The 22,868-nt window shown below is 48.4% G+C and overlaps 1 protein-coding gene and 1 non-coding gene across 2 annotated transcripts in view; both read left to right on the top strand.

Moving 5' to 3' along the window:
• Nucleotides 1–22,868, top strand: part of RNFT2 (ring finger protein, transmembrane 2) — a 109,738-nt gene that overhangs the window by 40,397 nt on the left and 46,473 nt on the right. Inside the window, exon 7 of the mRNA XM_033220463.1 lies at nucleotides 1,791–1,944. Coding sequence (XP_033076354.1) covers nucleotides 1,791–1,944 — 154 coding nt within the window. The remainder of the gene's footprint in view (nucleotides 1–1,790; nucleotides 1,945–22,868) is intronic.
• LOC117091193 lies at nucleotides 5,073–5,177 on the top strand. Its single transcript, XR_004440304.1, has one exon. It is a non-coding gene; the product is annotated as a U6 spliceosomal RNA (small nuclear RNA).

Raw genomic sequence — 22,868 nt, 5'->3', positions numbered from 1 at the left:
TGGGATATTCACAGTACCTACTTCATAGAGTCTTTGGGAAGACAACATGAGTTAAGACATGTAAAATACACAGAGCAGGGCTGCATGACATCTAAAGCCAGGATATTTTAGCCACTATTACAAAGAACATTCCCCTCTTGGGGAGTGTTGGAGAGCAGTGCCACTCAAAGTGTGGTCTGTTCACCAGTGCCAGTTTGAGAACTGCTTGTTGTCTGTCTCCGCATTAAGTACAGAAACTGCACATGAGGTTTCTCTTATCTGGTCATGGACAGGTTTACACTACTCAGCTGTAGAGTATGGATGGAGAACTTTAACTGCATCCAGGATGTCTGGGTTCCAGGCCACCTCTGTCCCTTAATATTTTCAGGACCTTCCACATATCACTTTACCTTTCTGTGCCTCAGTTTCCTCATCTGCAAAATGGGGTAGATAAAAGTATCAGCTGACTTCACCTCTCCAAGCCTCAGTGCCTTATTTAGAAACTGGAGATAAGCAACACTCACTGCACAGGACAGTTGTGAGGATCAGTGAGCAAAGAGCTTAGCACAGTTCCTGACACATCAGTTTCCCTCCCTCCTTCATAGTATTGGCCTGCCTTCCTAATTTCCTCTCCCTGCCTTCCCTCCCTCTCTTCCTCCTCCTTTCTTTTCTTCCCTCCTTCCTTCCTTCCTTCCTTTTGCCTCCTCTTATAAAGCCTGTTGTGGACCCACAAAACTAGGGGGCACTGTTACGGTTGGGTTTGTCCCCACCAAAACTCATGTTGAAATTTGATCCCCAATGGTGTTGGGAGATGGGGCCTAGCGGAAGGTGTTTGGGTCACGGGTATGGATCCTCCATGAGTGGTTTGGTGCCATTTTCATGATAGTGAGTGAGTTCTTGCTCTGGTGAAACTGGGTTAGTCTCATGGGAATGGATTAGTTCCTGTGAGGGTGGGTTCTTATAAAGCCAGGACGCCCCTGGGGTTTGTCTGCTTCCCCTTTGGCCTTCTCCTTCATGTTATGATGCACCAGAAAAATAACCCTCACCAGAAGCTAGTGTCGTGCCCTTGAACTTCCCAGCCTGTAGAACCCTGGGCTAAATAAAACTCTTTCCTCTGGCTGAGAGCAGTGGCTCATGCCTGTATCCCAGCACTTTGGAAGGCTGAGGTGGGCGGATCACTTGAAGTCAGGAGTTTGAGACCAGCCTGGCCAACACGGCGAAAACCCGTCTCTACTAAAAATATAAAAAATTAGCCAGCTGAGTTGGCAGATGCCTGTAGTCCCAGCTACTTGGGAGGCTGAGGCAGGAGAATCACTTGAACCCGGGAGATGGAGGTTGCAGTGAGCCAAGATCACACCACTGCACTCCATCCAGCCTGGGAGACAGAGCAAGACTCCATCTCAAAAACAAACAAACAAACAAACAAAACCACCTCTTTCCTCTACAAATTACCCAGCCTAAGGTATTCTGTTATAGCAACACACAAAAAAGGACTAAAACAGGGACCTTAATGAAACTCCAGGCCAATATGGTCATTTAACTCTCAGGGGAACTAAGACTCAGAGAGGTTAAAAGATCCACGTGAGGTCACACAGCAGGTGAGTAGCAGATTCAGGAAAAGAACACAGACATCTGACTCCCAGTTCAGTGCTCTTTCTATAAGTGATACTTTAGGAAAAGGACACAGACGTCTGACTCCCAGTTCAGTGCTTTTTCTACGGGTGATACTTAGAAGGCTCCCGAGTGAGTAGAAGGAGCTGCTGAGGCCTGGCCCTAAGGGAACCTTCTGACCCTCTGAATCCTTCCCCCAGCCTCATATTCCTGAAGCCCAACCTGGAGACACTGGACTTCTTTGACCTGCTATGGATCGTGGGGATCGCAGACTTTGTTCTAAAGTACATCACCATCGCCCTCAAGTGCCTCATCGTGGCCCTGCCCAAGATCATCCTGGCCGTCAAGTCCAAGGTAGGCACTGGCTGTGACCATCAGGTAACCCCAGTCACATGGATCACACAGAGGAATCATGGTGCCTTCTGAGGAGGAAAGAATGGATGAGGGTGGACTGATGTCAGCATATAAAATAAACAGAGCCTGAGCTCGTAGCTCCTGTCACCCACCTCTTCTAATTCCATGAAGCTGAGCATGGTTCTTTGTCATCACCACCTTGTCATACCTCTACTTTCCAAGTGCATTTCCTAAGTTAGGTTGTTCACAGCTACCCTTGATGCAATTTTTCATCCACATTTCACCTGAGAGAGAAAAAAAAAAGCATGTTAGCATGCTCTGGGTCCTGCTTTTCCCAGGGAAGGAGAGCCCTAATAGGTTTTGACTCTTTGTGGCTTCCAGGAGCTAATTTTATAGAGGGGACTGAGGCTTGGAAGGAAAGAGCTCCATGATTGATTAGTGATGTCTGCCACAGACCCTGGAGTGGGTAGTGAGGATAATGATGCTTTGCAGTGTATCATAGAGAAAGGCCTCCAGGCAGGTGTTGGAATGAAGAGGCCTTGGGGAATAGACATTGGAGTTCAGAGGACTGAGCAGGGCTCAGACAAGGTATCACCTATAGAACATAGCGATTGCCAGTGGCTCTGTAAGGTGACCCAAAGGGAATGTGGACTGAAGCAGATGGACTAAAGAATGTTTAAAGTCTCCTGCTTTCCATTATGTAAAAACAGCCATCTTTCAAGTTCAGAAAGCTGAGACATGTCCCAGGCGTTGCTTGGCAGCAGAGCAGCTTGGAAGTGACCATCGATCTTTTTTTTTTTTTTTTGTTTTGTTTTGTTTTGTTTTGTTTTGTTTTGTTTTTGTTTGTTTTTTTTTTTTGAGACGGAGTCTCGCTCTGTCGCCCGGGCTGGAGTGCAGTGGCCGGAGCTCAGCTCACTGGAAGCTCCGCCTCCCGGGTTTACGCCATTCTCCTGCCTCAGCCTCCCGAGTAGCTGGGACTACAGGCGCCCGCTACCTCGCCCGGCTAGTTTTTTGTATTTTTTAGTAGAGACGGGGTTTCACCGTGTTAGCCAGGATGGTCTCGATCTCCTGACCTCGTGATCCGCCCGTCTCGGCCTCCCAAAGTGCTGGGATTACAGGCTTGAGCCACCGCGCCCGGCCGACCATCGATCTTGAGTGGCAACTAACCCAACCCATGACCCCAATCTTTGGGCCCGTTTTGGTCCTCCCACCTTTCATGTCCACTCCCTTCCTCCACTGTGTGATTTAACACGGTGGTCCCCAACCTTTTTGGCACCAGGAACCGGTTTCACGGAAGACAGTTTTTCCACGGATCAGGGTGGGGATGGTTTCAGGATGAAACTGTTCCACCTCAGTTCATCAGGCCCTGGATTCTCATAAGGAGCGTGCAACCTAGATCACCCCTCGCATGTGCAGTTCACGATAGGGTTTGCACTCCCAGGAGAATCGACTGCCGCAGCTGATCTGATGGGAGGTGGAGCTCAGGTGGTAATGCTTGATCACCCACTGCTCACCTCCTGCTGTGCGCCTGTTTCCTAACAGGCCACAGTCTAGTACTAGTCTTCAGCCCCAGGATTGGGGAGCCCTGATTTATCTAGTTGAGCCAAAATCCTAGGCTGCTGAGGTTTTCTTAGATGAAGCCACAACTCTGGTACCCAAAAGGCAGTGCCAGGAAATGCAAATGGCATAAAGACAAAAAAAAAAAAAAAAAAAGAAGAGATGTGGAGAAGAAAAGCCAGAGGGGAAACAACAGGCCTAGGAAAGTCCTCAGATGCCTCCCGTTTACCCTCCCCAAGACCATGATGACCAGGACCTTTTGCCCATTGAGCTCGTGCGGGGTTCCATGTCGGCACCACGCACTTGACACTGGAAAACAGCAGGGCCTGATGGCTATGCCCATGGACTCTGGCATCAGACACATCTGTGTTCAGATCCCAGCCATGCACCTCCAGCTGTGTGACTTTGGGCAGGTGACAAAAACCTAGTTTCCTCTTCTGTCAACTGAGAATAACAATAGCACCTTCCTCCAAAGTACTCCCTTTGTAAGAACTATTGGTTGTGGGAAATACAGAGTGCTTTGCTCCACACTCTGCACATGGTAATTGCTCAATGAGTGATTCACAATCCCTGTGTTGTCTAATCTTCATGACTGCCAGCTCTGCACTGATTAGCTGTGCAATCTTGGATGAATGACTTAGCCTCAGTGCCCTCATCTGTAAAATGGGGTAATAGTTTTTCAGCTAAATGACTTCCTCTGATCGTTTCAGCTACACTCTCCATCTTTCTCACCCTGCTGTCTGCCCAGGGGGCTGACCTGTATGAACTATGGGTTCCTGTGCCCATCAGCTTCCAGTTGGGTTCAGCCAATGGAGAGAGAGGCAGAGGTATTTATTCCCCCAGCATGTTAGTCTCCTGTGGCTGCTGTGACAAATTGCTACAAACTTAGTGGTTTAAAGCAACATTAATTTATTATCGTTCTGGAGGTTAGGAGTCCAAAATGGGTTTTACTGGGGCAAAAATGAAGGTGTTGGTAGAGCTATGTTCTTCCTCCATCTTCCAAATCAGTGATGTCAGGTTGAGCGTTCTCTCCTCTCTCCTCTCTCCTCTCTCCCTCCCTGCCACACCTCTGCCTTCATTGTTGCATCTCCTGATTCTCGCCCTCCTGCCTTCCTCTTAGAAGGACGCTATGATGATACTGGCTCACCCGAATAATCTAGGCTCATCTCCCATCCTTAATCACATCAGCAAAGTCTCTTTTGCCACATAAGGTAACATTCACAGGTTCCAGGGATTAAAGTGTGGTCATCAGCTGGGCGCGTTGACTCACGCCTGTAATCCTAGCACTTTGGGAGGAAGAGGTGAGCGGATTGCCTGAGCTCAAGGGTTCAAAACCAGCCTGGGCAACATGGCGAAACCCAGTCTCTACTAAAAATACAAAAAAATTAGCTGAGTGTGGCAGCATGCACCTGTAGTCCTAGTTATTCAGGAGGCTGAGGCAGGAGAATTGCTTAAACCCAGGAGGCAAAGGTTGCAGTGAGCCGAGATCACACCACTGCACTCTAGCCTGAGCAACAGAGTGAGACTCCATCTCCAAAGAAAAAAAAAAAAAAAAACAAGATGTGGACATCATGCCCACTTCAGCAGCACATATGCTAAAATTGGAATGACACAGAGATTAGCATGGCCCCTATGCAAGGATGACACACAAATTGGGCCGAGTGTGGTGGCTCAATGGCTTACACCTATAATCCCAGCACTTTGGGAGGCTGAGGCAGGAAGATCACTTGAGACCAGCCTGGGCAAGACCAGCCTGCTGGTGAGACCCTGTCTCTACTAAAAATTTAAAAAATTAGCTGAGTGTGGTGACACATGCCTGCGGTCCCAGCTATTTGGGAGCCCAAGGTGGGAGGATCGCTTGAGGCCAGGAGTTCCAGACTGCAGTGAACCATGATCATGCCACTGCACTCCAGCCTGGGCAACAGAGTGAGATTCTGTCTCTAAAAAAAAAAAAAAAAATTAAAATTAAAAAATGTAAATAAAAATAAAATAATTTTCTAAAAGATGTGGACATTTTTGGATGGGCGCAGCATTCCGCTCCCTGCCACACCTGGTTTCCTCCCTCCCGGGTTACCATGGGTCAGTGCTATTCCTCGTACTTCACACTCAGTAACCCACGGAATCTCTACAACATCCCTGGGAAGCGGGCACTGTTATTCCTACCACCCGCTTTCTCACGTGTCGAAAATAAGTCTGAACACACAGTTCCTATCGCAGGCAGCTCCTCCAGACAGCTTTCTATCCAGGTCTGGTGACTGTGCCCTCCCCGTACCTTTCTGGACTAGACCACCTCTTGTTGGTGTCCACAAACCCTGCCCACACCTTTGTAAATAGCACAGGTATGAAACTCTTCAGTTACCTGATTTTAGTATGCCAGGACCCTACTCACTCTACCATGACACTTCCCTCATGGCGTCAATGGAGTTTATGAATATTCAGGGCTGGCCTGGCTCATCATAAGTGTTCGATACATGTTGGCTGCCAGGATGATGCTTTTAAATCACTGCTATGCCCCTCTTTCCTCCTACTACTGCTACTACCACCCTACCCTTCAAGATAGACACACTTATTCCCATTTTACAGACAAAGACATTGAGGCCCAGAAATCCCCCGATAGACACTTGTCAGAACCAGGATTTGAACTCAGGTCTGCCTTATGTCAAACCCAAGGGTCTCTCCCAGCTGTCTGACCTCTGAGAATCCTAGCCAGGATTGTTTCCATAGGCTTTGTGTGCCCCTACACTGGCTTCGTGTTCTTGGGCTGGGAACCCCAGGGGGAAGCTTCTGGTTGGCCCCCTCCTTGAAACATCTGCTCCAGCCTCACTCCCTTGTTAGATAATGACAGGTCTAGCCAGTGAAGGTCTGAGAGCTACACTGCCAGCTTCCTGGGTACCACATACATTGACCAGGAATAGGCTGCAGCCATCAGCTGCCTCATCCAGGTGGACCAGCTCCTGCAAGGGGCATAGGTTGCAGCCACCTGCAGGCACAAGGCACATCATCCTCACTTGAGTAGTAACACCCCTCCCTGCGCCCAGCTACAGCCAAGCTCTGACCCCAGGAACCCAGGATGGGGAGGAGTCTGGACTGAAGCCAGTGTTGAGAAGTGGCAATGTCTTCCACCTTTCCTTAGCACCTGTCAGCTGCTGGGAACGTGTTGGCTCTCCACAGCCAGCCAAGTCAGACAGAGGGACAGTACAGGCAGAGCCCACAGAGTGGCATGTGCTAAGTGACACTGGAGAAGATTGTCACCAATGGATCATTTTTCTGCCTGGTCTAATTAGGACCAGGAATAACAACTGTAATAGCAAACTCTTAGAGGCCGCTTAACTGCGTACTGGCCACTGTCCCAAGTACTTTACATGTACAAACTCACTGAGTCATGACCACATCCCTGTGAACAGGATCCTGTTATTACTGCCATCCCATTTTCACAGATGTAGAAACTACAGGCGGGGCATGGTGGCTCACACCTGTAATCCCAGCACTTTGGGAGGCCGAGGCGGGCGGATCACGAGGTCAGGAGATCGAGTCCATCTGGCTAACACACGGTGAAACCCCGTCTCTACTAAAAAAATACAAAAAAATTAGCCGGGCGTGGTGGCGGGCACCTGTAGTCCCAGCTACTTGGGAGGCTGAGGCAGGAGAATCGCTTGAATCAGGGAGGCGGAGCTTGCAGTGAGATGACATTGCACCCCTGCACTCCAGCCTGGGTGACAGAGCGAAACTCAAAAAAGAAGGAAAAGAAAGGAGAGGAGAGGGGAGGGGGGGGGAGGGGATGGGAAAGGAGGGGAGGGAGAAAAGAAAAGAAAAGAAAGAGAAAGAAACTACAGCAGAGAGAGGTTCAGTGACTTGCCCAAGGCCACACAGCTAGAAGTTGAAGAGTAAAGTCAGACCACCAGGCGGTCAGGCCCCCGAGTCTGAGCTTTTAGTCTCCTTGCTGTGGTCAGAACAGAGGTGCTGTCCAGTTACTGCAAAGAGTGGGATATTGTACAGATTCACTTCTATAAGTAGACTCAGAGCTGAGAGTGCAAAGCTACACCAAGGCTTCCTACGTTCTCCCTGGCTGTCACTGCAGCTCACGATCTGTGGTCTGCAGCATCCACCGCACGTGTCCTGTCCTCTTACAATTCCCCAGTTCAACTCCTGGGAGAAGGTCTGATTGGCCCAGGTCATTTTGTGTGCCAGCTATTTCATAGGTCAGCAGCTGGCCAATGAATGGGTGCACATGGTCATGTGCCTACCCCTTGTCCAATCAGCTGTTGCCAAGGGGGAGGCAGTGTCAGCTGGTATGAAAAAACATAGCTGCCTTTCAGATGGGGCCTGGGTTGAGCCAGGTAAAGCAATGAGTCAAAGTAGACCCATTTTCAAGAAGGAACTCAGGATCTTCCCCAAAGCCTGGGCCTCTTCTTATTGTTCTAGATCTCAGAGTATAGCACTTCCCTCCACCCCACATTGTTTACATCAATAACCTGGAAAGGACCTCTGACTCTTCCTCTTTCTTCCTTGCTTCTTCCAGTCAGCAACCAAGATCTGTTCATTTTGCCTCCTCAATGACGTGGGAACCCATCCTCCTTCTGTGTCTCCACCATCACCACCCTCGTGCTCACCACCATGAGACCAAAGTAGTCTCCCTCTGTGTGTCCACTCCAACCCCCTCCACTTCATTCTTTTCCCTGCCAGCAGAGCAGGATTCTAAAAGAAAATTAATCTGATTATCCTCTCCTATCACTTGCCCTCACCTCCGCCCAACTTAAACCCTCCAGGGACTGCCCTTGTGCTCAGGACAAAGACCAAGCTCCACAGGCGCGGCTACAAAGCCTACCCAGCCTGCCTGTGCCCCCGCCACCAGCATCACGCCCTGCCACTCCTTGGCTCCCCCCCTGTTTCTTCCCTCTGCCCTCCTCCCTCCTGTCTCGGCCTCTTTCGCATGCCCTTCAGACCCCCAGAGATGCTCCTTCTCCAATGGATCCTTGAGGCTTCAGTTCAAAAGTCTCTTCTATATCCCCCTAAGTACAGTTCTTTCATAGCATTTCTGATTACCTACTTGTGTGTGTGTGTGGTGGGGGGGTTGTTTGTTTTGTTTTGTTTCGTTTGAGACAAGGTCTTGCTCTGTTTCCCAGGCTGGAGTGCAGAGGCGCAATCACAGTTCACTACAGCCTCAACCTCCCGGGCTCAAGCGATCCTCCCAGCTCAGCCTCCTGAGTAGCTGGGACTGCTCAGTGCACCACCACACCTGGCCAATTTTTTTGTTCTTCTTGGGGATGGAGTCTCACTTTGTTGCCCAGGCTAGTCTTGAACTCCTGGGCTCAAGTGATTTTCCTGCTTCAGCCTCCCAAAGTACTTGCGTGATTATTACATTCGTTCCTGCCTCCTCCCTATTTGAAAAGTCTGTTTGGCCCACCAGTGTATCTGTAAGACCCAGCCCAGCATTGGGCACTGGGCAGAGCTCTGTAAATGGTGAGTAAGTGAACTGGCAGAGAAACTGAAGTTAGCTCCATCCTGCCCTGTGCCTTCTGGTTTATTTTCAGCAGATGAAAATAAAACAGGAAAGCCAGGCATTGGGGCTCACACCCGTAATCCCAGCACTTTGGGAAGCCAAGATGGGTGGATTGCTTGAGCTCACAAGTTCAAGACAAACCTGGGCAGCACGGTGAAACCCCGTCTCTACAAAAAATACAAAAAAATTGGCCGAGTGTGGTGTACATGACTGTGGTCCCAGCTACTCAGGAGGCTGAGGTGAGAGGATCGCTTGAGCCCAGGAGGCAGAGGGTGCAGTGAGCTGAGATTTTGCCACTGCACTCCAGCCTGGGCGACAGAGCCAGCCTCTCAGTATTCTTCTGACGTAGGTGCTAGTTATTCTTATCAATGGATGAGGAAATGAGGGTTACGAGATCAGGTAGTTCTTTTTGTTGTTGTTGTTGAGACAGAGTTTCACTCTTGTCCCCCAGGCTGGAGTGCAATGGCGCAACCTCTGCTCACTGCAACCTCTGCTTCCCAGGTTCAAGGGATTCTCCTGCCTCAGCCTCCCAAGTAGCTGGGATTATAGACACGTGCCACCACACCCGGGTAATTTTTGTATTTTTAGTTTCACCATGTTGGCCAGGCTGGTCTTGAACTCCTGACCTCAGGTGATCCACTCACCTCAGCCTCCCAAAGTGCTGGGGTTACAGCCATGAGCCACCACCACGCCCAGCCCAGATCAGGTAGTTCTTATAGTCACACAGCTGCTCGGTGGTGGGGTCAGGATGATAGTGCAGGTCTTTACAACTTCAAGACTCCAGCTCTACCTCACCACCCTAGTGCTCTACCTCAAAGGAGTGGGTTTGGGACAAGATAAGGAAGGCATTTGAGGCTGACTCATCACCTGGTGCCTTCTGAGTTCTGTCTAGATTCTTTCTCATAGTCCAGCTCTTCCAAGGCTCTCAATATGCCTATGAGATACAACACACTGTCACCTCTTTCTGGATGAAAAACTATTAGTTTCCTGTGGTTGCAGTAATAAAATACCAGAACATTGGTGGCTTCAAATAAGGGATAGCGTTGTTCTCTCACAGTTCTGGAAGCCAGAAATCCAAAATCAGTGTCACTGAGCCAAAATCAAGGTGTCAGCAGGGCTGCATTCCCTCCAGAGGCTCAAGGGGAGAATCTGATCCTTGCCTCTTCAGGCTTCTGGTGGCTCCTGGTGTCCTTGGCTTGTGGCTGTGTCACTCCAGTCTCTGCCCCCATGGCCACATGGTCTTCTCCTCTTCTGTGAATGATGCCTGTCTCTGCCTCTCTCTTATAAGGATACATGTAACGGTATTTTGGGCCCAGCTGGATAAGGCAGGGTAACCTCCCCGTGCCTATATCCTTAATCACATCTGCAAAGACGTGATTATTTTCTAAATAATGTCACATTCACAGCTTCCAGGTATCCTTGAGTGGCCATTATTTCCTTTACTACACTGAGGCTGAAAGAGAGGTGAGATAATTTGTCCAAAAAACACCCGGTTGCTCAGTTATAGAATCAAAATGAAAACCCAAGTCTTCCAACTCATAAGCCCATGGGTACTTCTGAGAACCAGGACACCATCTGCCAGATCGGCCAGGTGCTGGAGGGCCTGCCTGGGCCATTCCTAACCTGCAATTTTACAGCCATAGTACCTTGAGCAAGTCACTTAATGTGAGCATTTTCCTCCTGCAGAAGATTGAGATGTTAACAGTAGCGTTCTTTAGATATTGCAAAGGTAAAAAGACTTGGCAGGGCACAGTGGCTCACACCTGTAATCCCCGCTTTGGGAGGCCAAAGTGAGAGAGTTGCTTGAGGTCAGGAGTTTGAGAGTAGCCTCGGCAACACAGCAAGATGCCATCTTTATAACAAAAATAAAAATAAAAATCAATTAGATGGGCATGGTGGCATGCGCCTGTAATCCCAGCCACTTGAGAAGCTGAAGTGGGAGGATCACTTGAGCCCAAGAGTTAAGGTTGCAATGAGCCATGATCACGTCACTACACTCAGCCTGGGCAATAGAGGGAGATGTTGTCTCTTTAAAAACAACAACAAACAAACAAACAAAACAAAAAAGAAAAAAGATATAATGTGTGTATGAAGAGTTATCACCTAGAGAGGAAGCAGGTGAGGCTTTGTGGACCATCACGGGTCCCACCCCCTGTCTGGCATACTTACTCATCCCTCTCCCTCTTTCACTCCCTTACTGTTTTTTGTGCTCCAAACAGACCCTACCTCTTTTGCTTCTCTCTTTTTTTTTTTTTTTTTTTGAGATGGAGTTTCACTCTTCTTGCCCAGGCTGGAGTGCAATGGCACAATCTCGGCTCACCACAACCTCCGCCTCCCAAGTTCAAGCGATTCTCCTGTCTCAGCCTCCAGAGAAGCTGGGATTACAGGCATGTGCCACCACACCTGGCTAATTTTGTATTTTTAGTAGAGACGGTGTTTCTCTATGTTGGCCAGGCTGGTCTCGAACTCCTGACCTCAGGTGATCTGCCTGCCTTGGCCTCCCAAAGTTCTGGGATCACAGGCATGAGCCACTGCGCCCGGCCTCTGTTGCTTCTTTATGCTCATTAACTCACCCCATTCTGCAGCATCCCTATGTGGTAGATGCTGTTCTTATCCCATTTTCCAGAAGAGAAAACTGAGGCACTGAGACATTGAGAAACTAACCTACAGTCTTCTAGAGTGGGCTGCTTTTTCCCCTGACTCTCACCTGCACCTACTGATTCATCTGCCTCAAAGAGCCTTCCCTCCTTCTCATGTCTTGATAACTCCTGTTCTCTCTGCAGATCACTGCCTCTTAGAAACCTTCCCTGCCTCTTCAGGCTAGGGATGGTGCTCCCACGAGGACTCCTACAGCGACCTATACTTCCCCTATTCTAGCACCCACCACTCTGACTGTAATTGTTCATTTAAATGTCTGCCTTCTCTGCTTAATTTTAACCTCTGTGACAGCAGGAAATGAATGCATCCAGTTTGTTTGTTGATGGATCACCAGTATCTGCTGTGTATTCGGAAGCGTTCATTGTATGTATGTAAGTATGTATACATGTGTGTTTGAGTGGGTAGATGGACAGGTGAATGGATATATAGGTAGGTAGATAGATGAATTAGATGACCATCTGGAAAGTTTGGTGGCTGGATGGATAGATGGATGGATGGATGGGAGGAGAGTGGATGGATGAACGGGTGGGTGGATGGGTAAATGTGAGGAGAGTGATGTATGGATGGATGGATGGATAAATGGGAGGAGAGTAGATGGGTGAATGGGTAAATGGGAGGAGAGTAGATGGATGGATAAATGAGTAAATGGGAGGAGAGTGGGTGGATGGATGGGTAAATGGAAGGAGAGTGGATGGGTAAACGGGAGGAGAGTGAGTAGATGGACAGATGGGTGGATGGGTAAATGGTAGGAGAGTGATAGGTGGATGGATGGTGGATGGATGGATGGGAGGAGAGTGGATGGATGGATGGATGGATGGTGGATGGATGGGTGGATGGATGGGTAAATGGGAGGAGAGTGGATGGATGGGTAAATGGAAGGAGAGTGGATGGGTGGATGGGTAAATGGGAGGAGAGTGAGTAGATAGACAGATGGGTGGATGGGTAAATGGTAGGAGAGTGATAGGTGGATGGATGGTGGATGGATGGATGGGAAGAGAGTGGATGGATGGGTGGATGGATGGATGAGAGGAGAGTGGATGGATGAATGGATGGGTGGATGGGTAAATGGGAGGAGAGTGGATGGTAAATGGAAGGAGAGTGGATGGGTGGATGGGTAAATGAGAGGAGAGTGAGTGGATGGATAGATGGGTGGATGGGTAAATGATAGGAGAGTGATGGGTGGATGGATGGTGGATGGATGAATGGGAGGAGAGTGGATGGATGATGGATGGATGGATGGATGGGTGGATAAATGTGAGTAGGGTGGATGGATAGATAGTCTAATCTGTTGTAATAACTCACTACCTCCTCTTACAGCAACAGCAAGAGCTTGGATTTCATTTTCAGCTCAGTTCAAACCTCTTACATTTGGTAGGTGTCAAAACACTTCTTTCACGAAGACACAAAAACCTATAAGCAAAGTAGTACTCACTTCCCTGTGCTAGAAAAGACCATGTAGGGCCTTTGAAAGAAATCTGGCAGCCACACTTATAATAATAAACATGGCTAAATATTGCCGAGCATTTATTATGAGGCAGTGTGTTAAGCAATGCCATTTGTTCAAGAAATATTTACTGAATGCCAGCTACATGCCCCACTCTGTTCTAAACTCTGAGGATACATCAGTGAACCCGTAAATAGAAACCCCTATGTTCCTGGAGTTTATATCCTCCTAAAGACATTGTCTCAGTTGATCTTAACAGTCCCAGGAGGGTAGATGCTTTTGATATCTCTTTTCACAGAGAGGAAACCGAGTTAAATAACTTGCAAAGGAGCACAAGCCTTGCAGTAACAACGCGGATAGCAGCGGGAACAGCCAGTGTGGGGCCAGCCTTTCCCGTGGGCAGGCAGGGCTCTAATTCATTCCCATCTGACGTCAGCCTCATGAGGGAAATTCTATTGTCTTGATTTTTTGTTTTCTTATTGAGATACAATTCACATAACAAAATTAACCATCAGACTGGGTGCAGTGGCTCATGCCTGTAGCCCCAGCACTTTGGGAGGCCAAGTTGGGCAGATCTGTTGAGCCCAGGAGTTCAACACCAGCGTGGGCAACATGGCAAAACCCTGTCTCTACCAAAATACAAAGATTTAGCCGAGCATGGTGGCACTCACCTGTAGTCCCAGCTACTCGGGAGGCTGAAGTGGGACCATCACTTAAGCCTATAAGGTTAATTCTGCTGCAGTGAGTCCTGATCACAGCACTGCACTCCAGTCTAGGCAACAGAGGGAGACCCTGTCTCAAAAAAATAAAATAAAATAATAAAAATAAACCATTAATCATTTTAGAGTACGCCATTCAGTGGCGTTTAGTACATTCACAGTGTTGTACAACCACCACCTCTGTCTAGTTCCAAGACATTCTCACCACCCCAGAAGGAAACTTTGTCTCCGCTAAGCAGTCACATTCCTTTCCTGCTTCCCGCAAGCTCCTGGCAACCGCCAATCTGCTTTTCATCTGTATGGATTTGCCTATGCTGGACATTTTGTATAAGTGGAATAATACACTGTGTGGCCTTTTGTGTCTGGCTTCTCTCATGCCATGCTATGTTTTCGAGGTTCATCCATGTTGTAGCATGTATCAGCACTTCATTTCTTCTTTTTCTTTTTTGAGACAGAGTCTCACTGTGTTGCCCAGGCTTTAGTGAACTGTCATGATCTTGGCTTACTGCAACCCTGCCTCCTGGGTTCAAGCAATTCTCCTGCCTCAGCCCCCCGGAGTAGCTGGGATTACAGGCATGTGCCACCAGGCCTGGCTAATGTTTGTATTTTAGAGAGATGGGGTTTTGCCATGTTGGCCAGCCTGGTCTCAAACTCCTGACCTCAGGTGATCCGCCCACCTCGGCCTCCCACAGTGCTGGGATTATAGACGTGAGCCACCGTGCCCTGCTTTCATTCTTTCTTATTGTGTGGATAGACTACTATTTGTTTAGCCGTTCCTCTGTCAATGGACATCTAGGGTGTTTTCGCTTTTTGGCTGTTGTGAATAGTGCTGCTATGCGCTTTTGTAGACGAGTATCTGTTTGAACACAGTTCTTGCGTTAAATACCTAGGCGTGGAATTGTGGGTTGTGCTGTAATCCTCTGTTGAACTCTTTGAGGAACTGTCAAACTTTCCCACAGTGCCTGTACCATTTCACGTGCCCAGTGGAAGAAAATGAAAACACCGAGAGGCTAAGGAAGTAGCCCAAAGCCACATAGCTCACAAGTGGCTACGTGGAGATTTGAACTCAGGCAGTCCTCCTGCTCCGGAACTGCTACCCTGAATTATCAGACCTCAGTCCTTCCCATGTATGTTCCCTGAATTCATTTGGAAAATTTTCTTTTTTGTTTTTTGAGACAGAGTCTCTGTCACTCAAGCTGGAGTTCAGTGGCACAATTTCGACTCACAGCAACCTCCACCTCCTGGGTTCAAGCAATTCTCCTGACTCAGCCTCCTGAGTAGCTGGGATTACAGCCGTGCACCACCACGTGCGGCTAATTTTTGTATTTTTAGTAGAGATGGGGTTTCTCCATGTTGGCCAGGCTGGTCTTGAACTCCTGACCTCAGGTGATCCGCCCATCTCGGCCTCCCAAAATGCTGGGATTACGGGCGTGAGCCACCGCACCCAGCCTAGAAAATTTCTGAGAATTAATTTTGGAGAAAAGTCCTCCTAAACCATTCATATAAAAGTCCCCCAAGTCCAGGCCAGAGCTACCTCACTTCCTTACTTCCTTCTCCTTGAAACGGACACTGCTGGGGCCGAGGAGGCGGGGATGGACCCAGCACCCCTTTCTTGCACCTCCGAGTTGTGGGTGACAGTTATTAATGCCTCCCTGGCAACTGTCCAGCTCCCTTTTTCTGATGATGATTATTTTATTCGGCGAGATTAATGTGCCAGGTCAGCGCGTAATCTAGCCTGTACAAAGTGATGTGAATGGTCTTCCCCAAGATAAATTGCAGGCTTGGAAAAGGTTCACAGCCTTCCCTTGCCTGTCTGAGTGCTCTCCCGAATCCTCATCAATCCTTGTCTGGGGAGAAGAAAAGGATGGGTCTTCATCTGCAGCTGGGGTGGGGATGCGGGGGGAAAGACACATTTGTCAGAGACCCCAATGGCTCACGGCACAGATGCTCTTTCCCGGGCCTCTACACCATCCACTGAGAGGGTGGGTTGGTTTTAATATTATAATTATTATATTGAAAGTGCTTTTGGTATTTGGGTCGATTGATGGCCCTGACGTGTAAGGCTGGGTGAGCCACCTTGTCTGGGGACTTTGGGAATCTCTCCATTTTCTGCCTTTTCTTAATCATCCTGCTGCCAATGCCAATGCCAATTCCCACGTGCCTTGCAACGCTGGAGGGTCTGTCAGGAATCCTCACACCTGGGCCTTCCCAGCCAGCCAAGACGGGTTAAAGATGGCATCGACTGGTCTTCAACCTCAGCCCCAAAACCATCACGCTGGCCGGGTGTCTTGAGCTGCCGCTTGTTGCTACACATCCAGATAGGTTTTTTTTTTTTTTTTTTTTTGAGACGGAGTCTTGCTCTGTTGCCCTGGCTAGAGTGCAGTGGCCGGATCTCAGCTCACTGCAAGCTCCGCCTCCCGGTTCACGCCATTCTCCTGCCTCAGCCTCCGGCGTAGCTGGGACTACAGGCGCCCGCCACCTTGCCCGGCTAGTTTTTTGTATTTTTAGTAGAGACGGGGTTTCACCGTGTTAGCCAGGATGGTCTCGATCTCCTGACCTCGTGATCCGCCCGTCTCGGCCTCCCAAAGTGCTGGGATTACAGGCTTGAGCCACCGCGCCCGGCTTTTTTTTTTTTTTTTTTTTTGAGGCAGGGTCTCGTTGCTGTTGTCCAGGCTGGAGTGCAGTGGCATGATCTCAGCTTACTGCAGCTTTGACCTCCTGGACTCCAGTGACCCTCCCACCTCAGCGCCCCACATGCCACCATGCCCAGCTAATTTTAAATTTTTTGTAGAGACAGGGTCTCACTATCTTGCCCTGGGCTGGTCTCGAACACCTGGGCTCAAGTGCTCCTCCCACCTCAGCCTCCCAGAGTGCTGGGATTACAGGCATGAGTCACTGTGCCTGGTCCAGAAAACTTCTATATAACTCATATGTGTTGCACTTGCCTGGCCTGGCTCCTACTCCACCTCTCTGACATCATCACCCAGGACTCTGTCTCTTGCTCACTCAGGACCAGCCATGCTGGTGACTCCTTGGTGCCTCCAAAGCACCCAGCACCTTCCTTCTCAGGCTTTTGCTCTTGCTGTTCCCTCTGCTGGAAGCAGTTTTTTCCTGGATGTTCCCATGGCTGTCTCCTTCCCATCACTTGGATCTTGACTCTGATGATACCACCTCTGGAAAGTCCTTCTTTTTTTTCTTTTTTTTTTTTTTTTTTGAGACGGAGTCTCGCTCTGTCGCCCAGGCTGGAGTGCAGTGGCCAGATCTCAGCTCACTGCAAGCTCCGCCTCCCGGGTTTACGCCATTCTCCTGCCTCAGCCTCCCGAGTCGCTGGGACTACAGGCGCCCGCCACCTCGCCCGGCTAATTTTTTGTATTTTTTAGTAGAGACGGGGTTTCACCGGGTTAGCCAGGATGGTCTCGATCTCCTGACCTCGTGATCCGCCCGTCTCGGCCTCCCAAAGTGCTGGGATTACAGGCTTGAGGCACCACGCCCGGCCTTGGAAAGTCCTTCCTAACCGCCCTGCTGAGAGATGGTATTCCACCATCATTTTATATCTTTCCTAGTGTGTACCAGTATCTGAAATAATCAGATTGTTTGTCTTTATTTATTTTCTGTCCTTTCCCCACTAGAATGTGAACTCATGCGAGCAAAGACCCCTAGCTTGCTCTTGACTCTCAGGGAGTATACCACTGTGGGCTGAATTCAGAGCTTTGCTGGGCGCTGTGGCTCACGCCTGTAATCCCAGCACTTTGGCAGCCTGAGGTGGGAGGATCACTTGAGCCTAGGAGTTCAAGACCAGCCTGGCAACATAGTGAGACCCTGTCTCTACAAAAAACTAAAAACTTATCCAAGCATGGTATCATGCACCTGTAGTCCCAGCTACTCAGGAGGCTGAGGTGGGAAGACTGCTTGAACCAAGCAGTTTGAGGCTGCAGTGAGCCGTGACTGTGCCACTGCACTCCAGCCTGAGCAACAGAATGAGATCCTGTCTCAAAAAAAAAAAAAAAAAAGCCTAAAAAAAAAAAAAAAAAGCCTCATAATAATGATCTATTAGACAGTTTAAAACCAGACCAGGGTGGGGCATAGTGGTTCATACTTGTAATCCCAGCACTTTGGGAGGCCGAGGCAGGCAGATCCTTGAGGTCAGGAGTTCGAGACTAGCCTAGCCAACATGGCAAAATCCTGTCTCTACTAAAAATACAAATATTACTTGGGTGTGGTGGTGCACACCTGCAATCCCAGCTACTTGGGAGGCTGAGGTGGGAGGATCGCTTGAACCTGGGGGGCGGAGGCGGAGTCTACAGTCAGTCGAGATTGTGCCACCGTACTCCAGCCTGGGTGACAGAGCAAGACTTTGTCTCAAAAAACAAAAAAAAAAAGAAAATGAATTCCCCTTAGCCCAAGATCCCAGAGCTATGCTGTCTAATATAGTAGCTAAAAAAAACAAAACCATGCCTGCTTATTTCCCACCACATAGCGTTCTCCTCAGCCACTGCCCCTGTCTCACCAATTCCACTGACGTTATTCAGGGCCTATTTGCTTACAGGGGCAATGCTAGATCCCAAGAATATAAAAATGACTAAGACATCATCATAACCTTTGTCCACTTACTTGATTCTCTGTGAATGAAACTTGGTTTTATACTAACCTAGCCCAAATCTAGGTAAGAAGGTAAATCCTCTGTCCCAGAAACATACATAGAAACATATCATATACTCCTACTTCTATAATACTAATACTAATTATTAAACATTTGACGTGTTCACATTTTATGAAAATGAAGGCCAGGCATGGTGGCTCACGCCTGTAATCCCAGCATTTTGGGAGGCCGAGGCAGGCGGATCACCTGAGGTCAGGAGTTTGACACCAGCCTGGCCAACGTGGCGAAACCCCATCTCTACCAAAAAAATACAAAAATTAGCCAGGCATGGTGGCATGTGCCTGTAATCGCAGCTACTCCAGAGGCTGAGGCAGGAAAATCGCTTGAACCCGGGAGGCAGAGGTCACAGTGAGCCGAGGTTGCGCCACTGCACTCCAGCCTGGGCGACAGAGTGAGACTCCGTCTCCAAAAAAAAAAAGAAGAAGAAAGAAAAAAGAAAATGAATTCTCCTTAGCCCACGATCCCAGAGCTATGTTGTCTAATATAGTAGTTACAGGCCACATGTGGCTCTCTAACTTTAAATTAATTACGTTTAAAATTGAGTTCCTCAGTCGCACCAACCACATTTCAAGGGCTCAAATGCAGAAATGGTTCATGGCTACTAGGGTGGATAATGCAGAGGTAGAATATTTCCATCCATGCAGAAAGCATTGTTCTAGAATGTTCTTAGGACAGAGTTTAATTCAGCTTCCCAAAAGTACAGGTAGCAGATGGAGAAACACAAAAGCAGGCCCTTCCCTAAGAACTCTCTACAAGTCCCCTGTGCAGGGAGACAGCACTGCAGAGTAGAAAGAACACAGCTGGAGTTAACAAAACAGTTCAAATCCTGACTTCCTGACTTATTCCCCAGGTAACCTTGACCACTCTTTTGAAGCTCCCAGCTTCTTCATCTCTCCAGTGGTCATTTCTTTTTCTTTTTGAGACAGAGTCTCACTTTCTCTCCCAGGCTGGAGTGCAGTGGCGCAATTCCGGCTCACTGAAACCTCTGCCTCCCAGGTTCGAGTGATTCTCCTGCCGCAGCCTCCTAAGTAGCTGATATTACAGGCACCTGCCACCACACCCAACTAATTTTTGTATTTTTAATAGAGTAGGGTTTTCACTGTGTTGGCCAGGCTGGTCTTGAACTCCTGACCTCAAGTGATCCACCCGCCTCAGCCTCCCAAAGTGCTGGGATTAAAGGTGTGAGCCACCATGCCCAGCCTCTCTAGTGGTCATTTCTGTCTCTTTAAGGTTATCATAAGGTGCAAGGTCAGGTACCTCGTTGCTGGGTGGTTACTAGGACTGGTTATATCAGAAACAAAGAAAGGCTTAGCTGAATTGATTTCTCTGAATAACACAGCATTTTACCAACTTGCCATCTTTTCCATAAGGATAGGGAGAAGGAAGCCCTTCCATATCCTAAATCATCTTAACTAAGTTCTAGCTCAGTAGGCTCAGCCAAATCCCTGGACAAGAGGTTCCAGTAGGGTGAGATTCCATGAGCTCTCAATGCTATTGGTTTTTCTCTAAGCACAGGGGAAGGGGAGGGAAGGTGGACAAAAATAAAAAAGGTGGTTTTCTCTGACATGAGAGCCAAGATGATTCATGGGGCTTTCGGTGCCATTAAAATCCCTACGTTTTCCGGGCCCTGAACCCAACATTTTTGCTCTCAAAGTGGTTTCCCATTGATAGAGGCATCTTCACTCCTGGAAGTCACACCTTCCCCTCTCCCCTCCTTCCCTTCTCCCAAGCAGACATCTGTCTATGCTGGGGCAGTTCTGAATATTCTAGACCTCAGCTGTGGTTTTGGCTGCATAACATTCTGTGTGTAAAGACACAGTGCCCCATCCTGGAATAAGAACTTCTAGAAGAGCCAGCCACACTTGTTCCAACCACCCACACATGGGGGCTGGAAGAAGTTTAAGCAGTGATTTCCAACTAGGGGGATGTGGTAATTTCTGGAGTCATTTTTGGTTGCCACCATTGGAGGGGGTGTGCTATTAGTATTTAGTAGACAGAGACCAGGGGTGCTGCTGAATATTCTACAGTGCACAGGACAGTCCCCTACTACAACCCAGAATGATCCAGCCCTAAATGTCAGTAGTGCTGAAGTTGAGAAACTCTGGGTTAAATGTGTGCCTTGTGGCCCTGGGTCAGCTCCCCAAATGTTATGGACTGAACTGTGCCCCCCGAAATGCATGTGTCAGAGTCCAAACCCCAGGACCTCAGAATTTGGCTGTATTTGGAAATAGGGTTTATAAAGACAGCCAGGCTCTGTGGGTCACTCCTGTAATCCCAGCACTTTGGGAGGCCGAGGCAGGTGGATCACTTGAGGTCGGAAGTTCGAGACCAGCCCTGGCCAACATGGTGAAACCCTGTCTCTACTAAAAATGTAAAAATTAGCCAGGCTTGGTGGCATGTGCCTGTAATCCCAGTACTTGGGAGGCTGAGGCAGGAGAATCACTTGAACCTCGGTGGTGGAGGTTGCAGCTAAGATGATGCCACAGCACTCCAGCCTGTCTGTCTCCAAAAAAAAAAAAAGAAGTCATTAAGTTAGAATGAGGTCACTAGTAATGCAGGGCAGGCAAGCCCCAAAGAGGGGCTTAGACTGTGAGGGTTCTTGGCTTTGCACAAGAAAGAATTCAAGGGTGAGCCAGTGGTAGGGTAGAAGAAGGTAGCTTTATTGAAGAGGCGTTACAGCTCAGGCAGTGTTGCAGCACCGTGACTGCTCCTGCAGAGCAGGGCTGCCCCATAGGCAGAGAGCAGCACCTCAGGACAGTTTTGCAGCCATATTTGTACCTACTTTTAATTACATGTAGATTAAGGAGCAGTTTATGCAGAAATTTCCAGGGAAGGGCTAGTCACTTCTGGGTCATTGGGTGATGGTCATGGAAAACGGTGGTAACTCCTGGGTGTTGCCATGGCAATGGTAAACTAACGTGGCATACTGGTGGGCATGGCTATGGCAAGCTGCTTCCACCCTGTCCCTGTTCTAGCTAGCTCTCAATTTGGCCCCGTATCTGAGCCCCACCTCTGGAGTCAAGTCCCGCCTCCTACCTCACTACGATGGGCCCTGGTCCAATAGGACTGGTGTCCTTGTAAGAAGAGGAGATTGGGACACCAGCAGGCACAGAGGAAAGATCATGTGAGGACACAGAGAAAATGACTACTTACAAGCCAAGGAGAGAGAGGCCTGGGAAACAGAATGAGACTCTGTCTCAAAAAAAAAAAAAGAAGAAGCAGCAGCAGCAAATACATGTGTATGTTTTTTTTTACTCACCTTTATATATTCAAATAGTAAGATAACATTCTATATACAGCTCCCACCTTGCTTTTATTATCCATCTGTCTTAGAGATTGTTCTGGATAAATACATAGAGAAAACACAGCACTGGTTAAATGCATGGACCCTGGAGCCAAATTGCCTGTGTTCAAATCTGTTTGAGAAACCTTTGCCATTTACCAGCTTTGGGACCTTAGTAAGGTAGTTTGCATCTCTTGCATTCATTTTCTCATCTGTAAAATGGGATCATAATAGTACCTATCTACATTAGGTTTTTTTTTTTTTTTTTTGAGACAGAGTCTCTGTCACCCAGGTTGGAGTGCAGTGGCGTGATCTCAGCTCACTGCAACCTCAGCCTCCCAGGCTGAAGTGATTCTCCCGCCTCAGCCTCCTGAATCTGGGACCACAGATGTGTGCCACCATGCACAGCTAATTTTTCATATATTTCTTTTTTTGGTAGAGATGGGGTTTCACCATGTTGCCCAGGCTGGGCTCGAACTCCCAAGCTCAAGCAATCTACATGCCTCAGCCTCTGAGTACGGATTACAGACATGAGCCACTGTGCCCAGTCCAATCATAATAGTACCTACGTGTATTAGTTTTCATTTACTGCCTAACAAATGACCACTGACTCAGCAGCTTAGAAAACACTCATTTATTAGTTTACAGTTCTGTAGGTCAGCAGCCCAGGTCGGCTTGATTGAGTTTTCTACAAAGGGTCTCACAAGGCCGAAACCAAGGTGTTGGCCAGGCTGGGCTCTTATCTGGAGTTTCTGGAGACAAGTCAACTTCCAGGCTTATTAAGGTTGTTGGCAGAATCAGTTCTGTGTGGTTGTAGGACTTGAGGTCCCCCATCCTTGCCGGCTGCCAACCAGGTCACTCTCGGCTCCTAGAAGCCACGCTCTAAGCCTTGTACACAGTTGCCACCATCTTCAAGCCAAAAGCAGAGTACAGTTCTTGTGTTTGACATTTCTCTGACTTCCTTTTCCCCAGCCCAAGAAAACTCTGCTTTTAAAGGGCTTAGGTGATTAAATTAGACTCACTGGGACAGCCTGCTAACCAATTAACGGGTAACTGATTAGTAACCTCAATTATATCTCCAAAATCCCTTTTATCGTGTAGCC

This window comes from Trachypithecus francoisi, unplaced genomic scaffold, assembly GCF_009764315.1.
Source record: "Trachypithecus francoisi isolate TF-2019V2 unplaced genomic scaffold, Tfra_2.0 Lachesis_group11, whole genome shotgun sequence".
Lineage (NCBI taxonomy): Eukaryota > Metazoa > Chordata > Mammalia > Primates > Cercopithecidae > Trachypithecus > Trachypithecus francoisi.
The sequence above is the reverse complement of the archived record's forward strand: the minus strand, read 5'-3'. Positions and strand labels throughout refer to the sequence as shown.